The 14,317-nt window shown below is 38.2% G+C and overlaps 1 protein-coding gene across 1 annotated transcript in view; it reads right to left on the bottom strand.

Annotated features, from left to right (window-relative positions):
• Positions 1–9,333, bottom strand: part of LOC117553010 (acetyl-CoA carboxylase 1-like) — a 45,523-nt gene extending 36,190 nt beyond the window's left edge. Inside the window, 13 exon segments of the mRNA XM_034226752.1 lie at positions 13–174; positions 1,719–1,889; positions 2,208–2,417; positions 2,576–2,686; positions 2,903–3,009; positions 3,175–3,273; positions 3,370–3,451; positions 3,545–3,654; positions 4,240–4,378; positions 4,610–4,742; positions 6,982–7,083; positions 7,362–7,620; positions 9,145–9,333. Coding sequence (XP_034082643.1) covers positions 13–174; positions 1,719–1,889; positions 2,208–2,417; positions 2,576–2,686; positions 2,903–3,009; positions 3,175–3,273; positions 3,370–3,451; positions 3,545–3,654; positions 4,240–4,378; positions 4,610–4,742; positions 6,982–7,083; positions 7,362–7,591 — 1,656 coding nt within the window. The 5' untranslated portion in view covers positions 7,592–7,620; positions 9,145–9,333.
• Between the last annotated feature and the right edge of the window lie 4,984 nt (positions 9,334–14,317).

Here is a 14,317-nt window from a genome sequence, read left to right as displayed (position 1 = left end):
AGAGAGGCTTACCTCATCGGGGTTTTCACTGGTGATTCTTGCTGCAATGACATGGCCCCGTGGGGAGGGGGCAGTGGACAGACCCTCAAAGTCAATGGGAGAGTCCCCCCAGGGCTGCACCCCATAAAGCATCCTGATGTCTTTGATCCTTTGCAGAGGAATACCCATAGCGATCTGACAGGAAATAGTGGTATATTAGTACAACACAAGAATACGCACTGAAACGGACATAAATCCAACTTTATTACATTTACTAAAAATCGCAATTGTATTCGCCCACTTATCAGCTATAACAAATGTAGATCGTTTAATATTATTGGCAATTGATTGATACATTTATTTCGAACAATTAAAATAAATAATTACAAAACAAAATAAATGTTGCAGTGCATAGTCATGTAAGAGAAATCAAAACAAAACAGCATTAGCAACATAAACAATCTAGTGTTCGATGTGCAATCAGTTAAGGTCAGGATAGATTTATAAGATAGTTTTTTAATCACTTATTAAAAAGGTACCGCATGGCCTTACTTACATTTCACAGTTAGAAAAACCCTTACCCTGCTTGGCATCCAAACCTGTTGGCCTAACTGTGTTCCAAATGTGTTACCAAAGGCTCAGAGAACCCTGTGTTACCCTGAACAAACAGGTAAGGTAGCTTTTGCTTTGAAAGAACCACATATGGCTTTTTTCTGCATGCTTTCTGACATTTGTCAACAACATCCATAACATACTCTTTTCCTGATGGACTGTTGTCTAGACAAAAAGCCCGTCATCCTTTGTGCCAGAGATTGTGTGAGCTACTAAACCTTTACACCACTGATTGTGCACTTGCGTCATCAAACCAAAATCTATTGGCTACCCGAGGGGACTGCTCTTTGGCTGCCAAAAAATGTGGAACAATCTCCCCACTATCAATTAATCGGCTTTTGATCGTTTGAAAAAACATCTATAAACTTATTTTAGTCAGCTTTTCCATCTGAAAAGGTTGTTGATGTAACCCACTGTGTAAGTTTAACTACGAAATATGAAGGAGAAGGCTCTAAGGCACTAACAAACAGGTACACAATGCATTAAAGCACAATTATGATTGAATTTCTTCAACAACAAAAAACACTGACAGTTTTTCTAGACTATCAAAAATACCATCTTCCTGAAAGATAGTGAGTCCTGTAATTGCCTTGATAAAAAGAACCTCATCCTTTGTGCCAGAGAGTGGGTCACTCCCATAGTAACATCCAATCAGATTCCTCATCAACACTGCCCTTCAGCCTGACTGCCACTGACCTATTTACACACAATCCTGAACACTGCAGAACAGACCACGTGACCGAGTGCCTCTACAACCACTGGATCTACCACGCCGCTTCTTCCTTAGCGTTGTGTCGCCATAGAGATAGGGGGGCCCCTTGTAGTGCAAAGCGGTGAAGCGTGCTAACTTTGTCTGCTCCAGGACTGACTGTATGCAATGTAAAGTGTGTACACTGCAAAATCAGCCCTACTAGATAGAAGCAAAATATTCTTTAATGGAGTCAGATTTTCAAGCAAGCAAAATAATCTGGCAAGAAATGTACACTGTTAGGTATTAATGCAAAACGTTTTAGCTTGTTACAGGATTGCTTGTCTATTAGACCAGAAATATGACTTATTTCCCAGAAACAAGGTTTTTTTTTTCTTGAATTTCTTTTTTTTGCACTGTGACTCTGGGTGGCACTGACCTGCAGTTGGGCAGCTAGCAGGTTGACGTCAGCCACCATCTCAGTACAGGGATGCTCCACCTGCAGACGAGGGTTGAGCTCCAGGAAGTAGAAGCTTCCATCCTGGCTGTAGAGGTACTCCACTGTACCTGCACTGACGTAGCCCACCATCTTAGCCAGCTTCACCGCACACTGAGGAGAGAAAACCACTCAATCGAAGGTTCAAATTATCCATCTTAGATTGAAATTAAATAAAACATAAAATAAAATAAATAAAATAGAATACAAATATTATATAAAACACAAGAATTAAAAGATGAAATAAATATATGTATTTAAATAGACCTTGGAAGTTATAGTAAGTGCAATACAAATATTAAATTAAATAGATATTTCTTTGAACATAATAAGTTAAAGTAAAGTAAGCCCAATAAGAGATAAAATAAAATAGAACTAAAATATGATAAACATAAGAAGTTAAAGTAAAAAAGTAAAAAAGATGCTAGTTACCCTTTCCATATCCTCAAACACATCTGAAGGGGCGATGGTAGCTGGAGCCTCCTCTATAATTTTCTGGTGCCGTCGCTGCACAGAACAGTCCCTACCGAACAGGGAAATGGCATTGCCGTATTGATCCGCCAAGATCTGGACCTCGAGGTGGCGGGCATGCTTGGCTAGCTGCATGACGAAAATAGGCGATCCTGGAACTTCTGCCTGGACCTGGAAAACAGAAGACAAAATCCTTATTCTGAATCTCTTTTGTCCCCCGATGTTCCCGTTTAAATCTCTAATAGTCAAACATTCAAACTCTATTCATAATGCATTACATTCTGCATGATGTTTCTAACTAAATGCTTTTAATCTCATTATCTACGTACCTGTCTGAAGAGGTTAGGGAAATCATCAGCACAGTTGACTTTACGGATGCCTTTCCCCCCGCCTCCCTCTGAGGCCTTCACCATCACGGGGTAGCCAACCTTCTCTGAGGCCTGGCAACAGAAACATACATCTTTTCATTGTATACTCAAGCCCATGCAACATTTATTTGGCACTATGAATGACACTATATTGTGTTGATGTCAAATGCTTTTTTTGTATTTGAGCAGTATATAAAAAGAAAAGCAGGAATGTGGAAGAGAGTACACAGTAATATTGTTCATATACTGTATGCGATATGGCTACCGTCAGTTAAATAACACGCTTACCTTCAGGCCATCCTCCACATCCAGGATGCAGCCGAGCTCGTACACGTCAGTAGGAACATTGATAACTTTCTTCTTTTGATCGCTCTCCGTCCACTCTACCGTCAGACCTGAGAAAGACAAACAGATTATTCAGCATCATTCAAACGAACGCCTTTTAAATTCAGTTTAAATCTATGGCAGTTGAAGAATCATCGATTGTTTTTGATACATTTCTCAAAGCTGGTCATAAGAGGCCTTTATAAATGACTTGTTTTAGACTAACTGTGAGCTACCTTCGCCACTCCAGGGCAGGGTGGGAATGCCAGCAGTTTGAGCCACGATGGACGAGGCGATCTTGTCTCCTAGAGCCCACATAGCCTGACTGGGAGGACCTGAGGAAGGAGTAAGCGATAAAAAGAGGCATTTCCATTGTGTAAACTCATATTATAAGCGTCATTTGGAAAAGTAAACGCAACAGCTTCCCTTACCCATGAAAGCAATGCCATTCTTATGAAGCAGCTCTGGCAGTTTGGGGTTCTCCGAGGCATGACCCCATCCAGCCCACACTGCCTGTAGGGACCAATTCAAACATGTATATTCATCAATGATACAAATTGTAATTACTGTTGGAAAACTACAGATATATTGATTGTGTGGTGGTACCTGAACAGGTATGCGTTTAGCTATGTCCAGGATGAGCTCCACATTGGCATAGTTGTTGTTATTTGTCCCTCCTGGCACAGGCACGTAATGATCGGCCATCTTGATGTACTCTGTGAAAGACAGTGACAGAAAGCCTTATTTTTCTCGTAATCATCTTGCAGCAGTCACATTTACTGAGGGGTATGAATCTTTCCAAAACCCCAAAAAGTATAATAGGGCCACTTTAATTCAGAATACATTGGAATGCATGCTTATATTATATATTAGAAAAGTTGATTGCAATAATGTAAACATAAAAATAAGACAAAAGGTATTACTTATTTATGCTAAAAAACATTTACTAAAATGTTTTTAGTATTTCTTAATTGTCAGTGATAAAGAATAAAAAGGTATAAAACCTTATTTCTCAGAAACTTACTGATTTTCCAGAACAAATCGTACACAAATGAACATGCAGAGGCTGGTTTTTACTAGAAATATCTAGTTTAAAAATATATATAAATATTATGAAGTAGTTTTGAATACATTCACTATCTTAGTCGAGTAATTTATTTCCTGATTTCCCCCCCCACACCCCTACTCTTCACTGTCTTGTAATTCTCCTGTCTGGATGCACTGCCAGAGCCAAGAGCTGAAAGGCAAAGGCTGTGACTGCTGGTGCACTTCCTCAGATGTTTTAGAAAACCAAATCTCACCTGCGTTGGCCTTCAGGTCCTCCGGGGTCACCATAACAACAAAGCGGATCGCCCTTTCATTGCGAAACATCTCATAGGACCAGCGGCGGATGGAGCGCATGCATTTCACCGCTGCAATGCCATTGTTGGCGATAAGCACCTGGAGGAGCAAAAGAGATGCTAATAACGTAGTTGTACTGTAAGCTAGTTCATTTAAAAGACTTCATTAATAGTTGCTATCCATCTATTCTGCCTTGTCACACTGCCTTTATATATTCACTCATTAAATGACATAAAACACACAATTTGTTTTCTTCACTGGTTTCTATTCACCATCAAAGGAGTTGAACATAGTGGGCTAAACAAAAGAAAAAAGGAAGGAAATCATTACCTTCTCGATAACCTTGTTGCCACCAAAGCGGGTGACAAATTCAGCAGGAGAAGCCACGGTGAAGTCTCTCTGGAGATCAATGCGCCGGCGGTCTCTGCCCTGCTTCACCAGGTGCAGCCCTGACATGCTTGGCCTGTTTTAAGAAACACAAAGAACACATGAAGGAAGGAGCATTCATTAGGTAGCTGTGCTGATAACTCGAAAGCTGTTATTTTCACAATTGCAGGGTAGACAATACTCTCTGACGATCGGCAAAACAAACAGCTTTTCATGCATGCACACACAGTACGCACATTATACTTGAAAACACCACGACAGACAGCAATTTTCACTATGAAATATAATGTTTGTATTAAAGTTGCTTTTACATTTGTATATACTTGTTTATTTTTTTGTAGACTCTTTCGTGTTGATGTATGCACCATATACAACCGGAACATATATTTTATGGGTAAGCTTACTTGGCAATAAACCAGATGATTTTGATTCGAGTTAGTAGAAAAAGCATATTTGTAGAATTTGCTATTTGAAATAATTCTAATTTAATGAATTTATCAAATGTATTGGTGACTTCTTGTGTTGATAAAACATGTACAAGTAAATGATGTTGTGTTTGATTTGATGTTGTCATTTTAGCAGTGTACCAATGCAGCAGAAAGGAAATGGCACGAACAGACAATTTGTTCGGTTTTCTTCACTTTCGGTTTTTTTAAATTATTAAAGATGTTAATTAAATATATTTTGCAAAAAACAAACATTATATTTCTCTCATTTTGTTAATAACAAACAGATACGTTGTAAGCTCTCATTTCAAGAGCGGAAAACACATGTTTAGGAATGAAACTGCCGGTAGCTAACTGTTCCCGTTTATAGCCCAGGAGATAAAGAGACACTGATATCACGTCGTGTTGATAAGAGACAGACTGGGCGAAGGAAGGAGCCGAGGATGTGACTACTGTTTCTTGTGTTTAACTTTATAGCCCAGGGTGAGATACAGATAATCAGTAGAAGTGATATGGGAAAGTGTTAGAAAGGCCTTACAATCTTTCCCCTCATACAGTTCCTTCTGTGAAGATACATGTAATAATGTGAAACCTTGAAAACTATTTCTCAGAAACATTTACAAAACAATGCTCGATTCCTAGCCCACAATCTTTCAAATTAAGATATTCTCAAATGCACAAGTACATGATAGTGTGTAATGAGTGCGTTCTTCCTTTTTTTTTTAAATATGTAACAAGTTTGTGGACCAATATTCGCATTTTAATAATGCCACATTTTAAAATGATGTTGGTGGTTATGGATTAAAGTGTTCACAGATTACAAATACAATTATTCTGTTTGATAACATATTAATATATAAAGCATAGTCAAGTAGTAATCTGAATTAATGTACCCTTAATAACTAAATATATTTATTTTAAAATCCACAAACCATTTCAAAATACACAAAGAACCCAGCATGAAATGGGAATACATTGCCAATAGTAGGGCTATTTTACTAGAGCGGTCCGATTTATTAAGTTGTTGTTCAAATAAATATTTTCTTTATGTCAAATTAATTTAGAAGTTTTGTTTATCTGTTTTTTTGTCATCTGTGTGTGTTTTGGTATAAAGTAATGTCATCCAACTGTTGTGTTTGTTAAGTGTATTTGTGCCAGAGAAATAAAAGGGTGTCCAGTATAGCCACTGACAGAGCAGAACCAGACACTTTACAGTCATATTGCCTTGTGCTCACATTTCTTTGAATCAAGCTCCACCCAAAAGGGGATCCATAGGGTGGAGTGGGAAGCCCAGGGGGACGGATATGATAATCAGCTGGGAGGTGTGGCAGTGACTGGGTGTTACTTGGATGGCTGATTTTTTTTGCTGCATCGCTATAGGGGTTGCTCACAAGAGGAAAATGAGTCCCTACTGACAGAGGCCCTGACTTCCATGCAGCTGTGGAGCCGTTAGAGCTTCTGCCCTTTGTAAGTTAGAAACCAGGCACAAATAACAACACTATTCCCGTTGCTGGCAGCCTATGATAACAACATTGAGAAACCATATTTGCACGTGTATCTGACGTGAATCTCAATTCTGTGAGGCTTTAGGGAAAATTCAATTTACAAGCCTCCATCTGTGAGGTTTAGGCAGTTTAAGACCCGGGGCTGGCAGAGATACTAAAGCTTTATACACAGTTCTCCGTCAGTACTGAAAAGCCCCTTTTGACCGTTGCATTGGGACTTTCTGAGTGTGAACATTGTCCCAACTTTCCCAAACCAACATTATGAAGCCTATTCCAGAACTGTTGCCACACAGACACAAAGAAACCCCTTCAGCAGAGAACCTGGAGAAACCACATTTTTCACATATGCTGTAAGAATGTTTACCCAGAGAGTCTGAACAGAGTGTTCGTTTTGAACTTAAGGCCTGCTGCGATAGGACTCGTCTCATAGGCAGCTTTTGAATTGCAGTTGTTGTTTTTTTTATAGCTGGAAATACATGAACAAAATAACAGAAAGCAAAGCATGACAAACAAGGACAAACCATGTACAGTCTGTTAAGTAAAATCCATGAAGTTATAAATACAATCATTACAATTTGATAGACAGTAGTGTCTAATAGATTTTAGAAAATAATCCTAAAAAGAAAATGCCACCAGACTGCTTATCTTAAACCCTAAAGATACAGTTATACACACAATATCCGAGACAAATCTGCACATTTAAAAATCAGAAACATTGTAGTCTTGAGGTGATAGTGTTTTAACCTGAGATTTTGATTGGGGGCTTCAATGTGGTCGAATCCCATTTCGAAGGTGCTGCTCGAGCTATCAGAGGACGGCGACAAGGAGCGAGTCTCCTTTTCCTCCAGCTGCAAGTCCGGCCTCCCTAGGACTTCATCCTCCGAGTTCTCCTCCGACACTGACCCCACGATGAAGTGAGAGTGCAGCGCTGCAACAGCAGGGTTCTTCTTGGCAGCACCGTCCTGCTGTGCCATGGCTGGGCCCCACTGACAGGCTGCGAATACTGGCAGGAAACACCACAGTGGCAGCAACAGTTATAAAGGAGATACAGAGTCCAAATATCAGGGTATGGTGTGACACAAGATTGCCTTTGGCTGGCATGGGAATGCTGTTTGTCATTATTGCAAAAGCGGGTTATACAAAGTTAAGTATCTTGCAACTATGATTGCAACACTTGAACTTAAAATGGGAGTAAAATGCGTGCAGAAAAAAAGTGGGTAAACACAAATGCAAGTCAATAATGACATTGTTTAGATGTGATAGAACCAGAACATTCAGCATTGTTTCAGCCCTAAATAATTGAAATAATTATCAAATACAATGTATGAATCCTGTATGCAGACAAGTGAGTGCACATTAAAAAATAAACATGTTTAGCCTTTGTAATTGTCGAAAAATAGTATGACTAAAACTTTATGTTTCATAATTTGACTTCAAGGCACAATTTACTGTAAAACAATAAATAGTACATACCCAAGTTTTTTTGACTTCTCATTCGCTTTCTTGTTCAATAGTTAAGTAACTAGAATTCAGTGGAGATAGTGTACTTTTACTCCACTACAATAATATAAAACATGTAGTTAATTTGCAAAGTGATGTGAAATATAATCAACTCTTAAATCAGACTTTAGTTACACCTGGAGTAAATTCACAAGCTACCCTGCAGTATACAACATAAGTAAAACTAGTTGCACCTTTACCATATTTGATAAGCACTTTAATACATCAATAATCCAAAAAAAATCTAAACATATCATATATATTATTCTGTAATGGGCCAATCTGCATAATGAAGACTTTTGCCTTTAAGTATATTTTGATGCTAATACCTTTTTAAATGTTACTTGAGTAACATATAAAATGCAGGACTTTTACTTGTAACAGAGTATTCCTACACTCTGGTAATACTACTTTTACTTAAGTACAATACCTGAGTACTTGCTACTTAGTTACTTAGTTACTTTACACAACTGATTGTATACCAGTCTTATGAAACATTCAATAAACAGTTTCTGTTCAACCTGCCTTTACGTTGCTACAACTGAAGCGCACGCTCTCAGGTGAGGCACACCTTACTTATCGAAATGTGCTCGCAGGACCAGAAAAACAAGCCGAGCACTGCAACCACACACACAGCAACTATGAGCGGGGGGAACATGACAAAGGATACCGAGAACTGCATTTAAAAAGGACCGAAACTCCGTACTAAAACCATATTGTTTATTAGCATGGCTGGCTAACTGAATTCTAGCAAGCCAATGTTAGCGTTTACCGACTGATACCTGTCAAAGCTAGCTCCCTACTCAGCAGCCGCAGATAAGCTCACCCGCAGATGCTAATAACGTAGTTGTACTGTAAACTAGCTTACCGGCCGGCAGTAACGTTTGCTAATACAATTATACTGGCACTACAGTATTGCTTACTGTCTGCTGGTGTACAGTACTGCAGTGTGGCCGAAAGCTTCAAAACGCACCGTTAAACGAAATATATCAATACTCTTAGATAAACATATCGTCTGGCAACTCACCGGTGGAGATGCACCGAAACGTAATCCTGGACAAGTTGAGTTCAACAGATCAATAAATTAGTTGTGTCTGCCAGACATCTCTGTCTCTAGTGATGGTTCAACAAACAAAATCACATCATGGTGAGGTAACTAACAGACGCTTTAACAGCAGAGAGTGGGGTGATGTGATGATGCGCAGACGGGTTACTCCTGGACGTTGACCTCTGACAGCTACTTCCGCTATAGAAATAGACTGGGTAGAAAAGACTTCATACACCATATCATAGAAGACGTTTAGTCCTAAAATGGCTTCAGCAAATTGTAATACACTTACTGTATATACAATATAATGTATGTTATATGATGAGGTAATAAAAATTAACCTTCACCATCTGACATTTTATTTTAAATATATTGTTCCTTATAGATTATTCAAATATTTGACAAGCGAAATATCCTAACATACATTTAACATTGCTCTTAATACAAGTATTTGAACACAATAAAATGAAGATAAATATATAATTGTAGTTTATGACAAAACAAGGCTATTGTTTAATCTGTTTCACTGAAGAAAAGTGTTACTAACAGTAGTACTCCTAAGATTTCATAGAATCACTTTAATAACATGTATCCAGTTGGTGATAGCATAGTCGTTGTCCACAAAATTCTCAGTTTTAAAGATGATTGTTTACAATTATCAGAGGTGGGAAGTAACTAAGTACATTTACTCAAGTACTGTACTTAAGTACAATCTTGAGATCTGTGCACTTTACTTGAGTATTTCCATTTTGTGCTACTTTGTACTTCTACCCCACTACAATTCAGATATACATTGTGTACTTCTACTTCACTGCATTTATTTTGTACCTTTAGTTACTTTGCAGATTTTGATGAATGATGTGAAATATAATCAAGTCTTAAATCAGACTTTAGTTCCACCTGGAGTAAATTCACAAGCTACCCTGCAGTATACAGAGTCATTAAAACTCTGCACCTTTACCAGCTTTGAGAACACTTTAATGATCAATCATTATAAAATATATATTATTCTGAAATGGACCAATCTGCAGAATGAGTACTTTTACTTTTGGTACTTCAAGTATATTTTTACTTTTACTTGAGTCACATTTTGATTACAGTACTTTTACTTGTACCTACCAGTGTATTCATACACTCTGGTATTTCTACTTTTAGTACAATATCTGATTACGTCTTCCACCTCTGACAATGAATTATCTGTTTTAGTTTTTATTATCTGCATGTTTTTTGTGATATTTATAACATTTAAATAATTGTAATAATGCCATCATGGCAACACATGTTATGATTATATGTATGGCGTGTAGCTTACTGGCCCAAAAATATTCACAGTACTACATTAAACAGTTAATCTATTTCATCTACTTCTAGAACGGTAGTCCGCAGACAACCAATCAGATTTCTGAGCGATTTTGTGGGCGGTTTTTAAAGGGGTTCAGGAAAAGGCTGTCCCACTTTGAGCAGTGTGTACTGCATGTGCTGTTTCTGTGCCGATATGTACAGTAGAAGCAACATTACGATCCCCAGAACAGGGCCGACACTTCACGTGTAATGCTTCCTCATGAAACGTTATACAGTTCCATGGCTTTGTTTGTCATCGCTTGTTTTGGAAGCCATGTAAGATATTTATGTTAACGATATTTAACACCAAGATATAACTACTGTTAGAACTACACACTCACGTTGTCATGCAACAATAACTCAGTTGGACAGAAATGCATCTGCGTATGAACTTGCTTCCTCCAAAAACGATCCCCTGCGCTGCCTTTAATCAGATTAGTGCAGTGAGAACAATGTCTGACCATCACGTAAATTAGTGCTTCTCAAAGTGTGGTCCGCGAACCACTGGTGGTCCGTGAGCGCCCCCTAGTGGTCCGTGAGTATATTGGTAACATTTCACATTTTAAATAAATAAATACATTTAAGTTTTCCGCACTCTCGCGGAAATATCTCCGCAATGGAGCAGCTTAAGTTTCACTTTGGATTGCATGATATAGCCCAGCGCAACACCTTCATCACACATGTTGCCACTTGTTTGTATCATTTTCAGGCGATTTGTAATCTGTTCTAGAAAAACGATGTGTTTTTGGATATTTGTGGAGTTAGGTGGTCCGCGAGTGTTTTTGTATTGGTTAAGTGGTCCTTGGTATGAAAAAGTTTGAGAAACACTGGTTTACACAACACATTTGTATACTTAAGGACTTTTATTGTTTCCTCTTTTTTGTCATGGTTGCTTTGTGTTTGAAGTGCATTTTCGGCTGCACGGGTTCTTCATCTCAATGCCATCAGGTCAGATGTGGGAAGTAACTAAATACATTTACTGAAGTAGGCCTATGTTGTGTCCCGTCAATTATGTTAAGTTTTGTCATGTTAGTTTAGTTTATGTTCCACTTCCTGTTTTATTTTGTACTCACCTTGTCTCATTCCAGGTCCCTTTACTTCCTGCTCTGGTTCCTTTTCCCGCCATCGTCAGTGTCTGCCCCGCCCCTGATTGTTTCCACCTGTGCCCTGGCACTTACCTCATGTATATATTGTCCTGTCTCCCCTCGTTAGTTGTCGGTTCGTCTTGTTCATTGCTCCAAGAAGCCAGATCTAAGCCATTGCTTAAAGAGAGTCAGTGTTTTGCCTTTTTGCCCTCCATGAGAGCGCTTTACTTTTGTCAGTTTGTTCTTTCCTCTAAAAGAGTGATTTTGTTTTCTGCAAGTAAAGATTATTTTTTCTTCAAACCTTTTTGTCTCTGGCTTGTGCATTTGAGTCCTCCAAGCTATTGAGTCAAGGTTCCTAACAGCCTACTGTACTTAAGTACAATTTGGTAGTGATGGCGAGATGAAGCTTTGAAGCTTTCCAGCCAATTGGTTCGCAAAAGGGTTCATCTCATGAGGCTTCATCATGGGCTTCATTTGAACACAAACCCCCTGTTGGTCAAAGTGTGTAAAACAGGCAGATTGGACATCTCAACAGTGTGCTCTATCTCATACCGAGTTCCCAATGAGTAAAGCCTTAGAATAACTCTAAACAACGAACATTACATCATATTTTCATGTTAACAATATTGTTTGTATTCCAGTTGAATGATTGTGATTGAAAAGCAAAGAGGGATTTGTATTCCTTACTAATATTCATAAACGTAACCATGTTGTAGCCTGAGAAAGGCTAAACCATATCAAAGAATACATTTATTAACTACATTATCTAATTTAGCTGTAGCTTTTATAAACAACAAAAAATACGTATCGACGAGTCGTTGAACCAGGAACCCTGTGGTCGTGAGTCAACTGCTTTCCAGCTGAGCCACAGCACACAAGCTGAATCTCACTGAAAACACTGTAACATATTTATTCCTGTATTTATTCATTCATGTTTTTTTTCCTACATTTATTTATGCTTGTATCTATTTATACTTATGACATGTTCCGACCTCTATATAAGTGAGGTTCTGAGTTCTTTTAATTCCATCGTGTCACCAGCGGGCCCGGGTACAGGAGGGGTCATTTATACATCCATAGGTATTATGAGCGTTGTGGTTCAACGGTTCAACCGATCAGAATCGCTTCCTGAAGCAGTCACGTGGTATCGACAGGCAGCGAGGCTTCGTTTGTCCTCGATGACGTCACTGGCCCAAAACGATACAAGCCTCGATACAAGCTTCACAAAAAGCTTCGGGGATTACTCGACACACGCTCCGAAGCCACGGCGCAATACGTAACATCACTACAATTTGGAGGTACTTAGAGTATGTCTATGTTATGCTACTATGTAGGCCTACTTCTACTCCACTACAATTCAGAGTTAAATACTGTATTTTTACTCCACTGCGTGTATTTAATACTTTAAATTACTTTGCAGATTTTGATTAATTATGGGAAATATGATCAACTCTTAAATCAGACTTTAGTTCCACCTGCAGTAAATTCACAAGCAACCCTGCAGTATACAAAGTCATTAAACTAGCTGCACCTTTACCAGCTTTGAGAACACTTTCATGATCAATCATTATAAAATATATCATATTATTCTGAAATGGACCAATCTGCAGAATGACAACTTTTACTTTTGGTAGGTATACTTTAAGTATATTTTGATGCTAATACTTTTGTACTTTTACTTGAGTAACATTTTGAATGCAGGACTTTTACTTGTAACTGAGTATTCAAACACTGTGATTTACTTTTACTTAAGTACAAGATCTGAGTACTTCTCCCACCTCTGCATCAGGTATGTTCTATCAAGTCTTTTAGTGTCTGAACAAAAATGTATTGCTACTTCGTTTTTGATCCGATAGAAAAGACAGGGACCTCATTTGATTGGTCACTTTCTCAAAAGTTGTTTCACCAAGGGAAAATCATTTTGTTCTGGCCTCCTCTGGATCGTGGCATTAGGGCACCAGTGAGTGCAATACCGTGTTTAACCACACTTTCAACGGAACATTTAGAGGGGTGCTGTTTCACTCTTTGTAAAATACTCTGTGAAAAGGGAGAGATGGCAGCACAGACAACGATTCTGAAATAACAGATCCTCCGGGAGAAAACGCCACTGGAAATGTACACATACAAGGACTTTGCCTCGCTCTTTTTTTCAAATCTTAGATATAACAACATAACCTATAAAATAAACAACCCCCCAAAAAACTCCCCCCATTCAGAAATATTTCTTCCAGCGCCCCCCGACGTTCTCTTAACGAGAACCCATGCACTAGATGGCGTAAGAGGCCATTCTATCTGTAAGTAGTAAGCCAATTAAGCAGAGATATCCACTCGTCTTCTAAATCTTTGTTTTAATGAAGCCTAATTGATTATATAGATCCACATTGCGTTAGAAATACAATACAGTTTTAACAGTACATATTTGAGTACATATTTGATCTTATTATTCTTGTTTCTATTTTCTTATCATATATATTTAAATGATAAGATACATTGATGTAAAACATTTAGTACAAATGGGAGAATAAAGATCAGTAGGGAGGTTTGAATGATTACATGTATCTTATATGTAATTTATTTGTAGGTGAACTGAAACTTTATCAATTTTTGGCACAATAATACAGAACAAACAGATACAAAGTACACACATGTAAATACATTATAAATGAAAGGAGCCACATACTGTATAACTGAAGTCCCTTATTTAAAATGCATTTTGAGAAAATGTT

Source organism: Gymnodraco acuticeps, unplaced genomic scaffold (assembly GCF_902827175.1).
Source record: "Gymnodraco acuticeps unplaced genomic scaffold, fGymAcu1.1, whole genome shotgun sequence".
NCBI classification, from domain to species: Eukaryota; Metazoa; Chordata; class Actinopteri; order Perciformes; family Bathydraconidae; genus Gymnodraco; species Gymnodraco acuticeps.
Note: the sequence above shows the minus strand (reverse complement) of the source record. Positions and strands in the feature narration are given on the sequence as shown.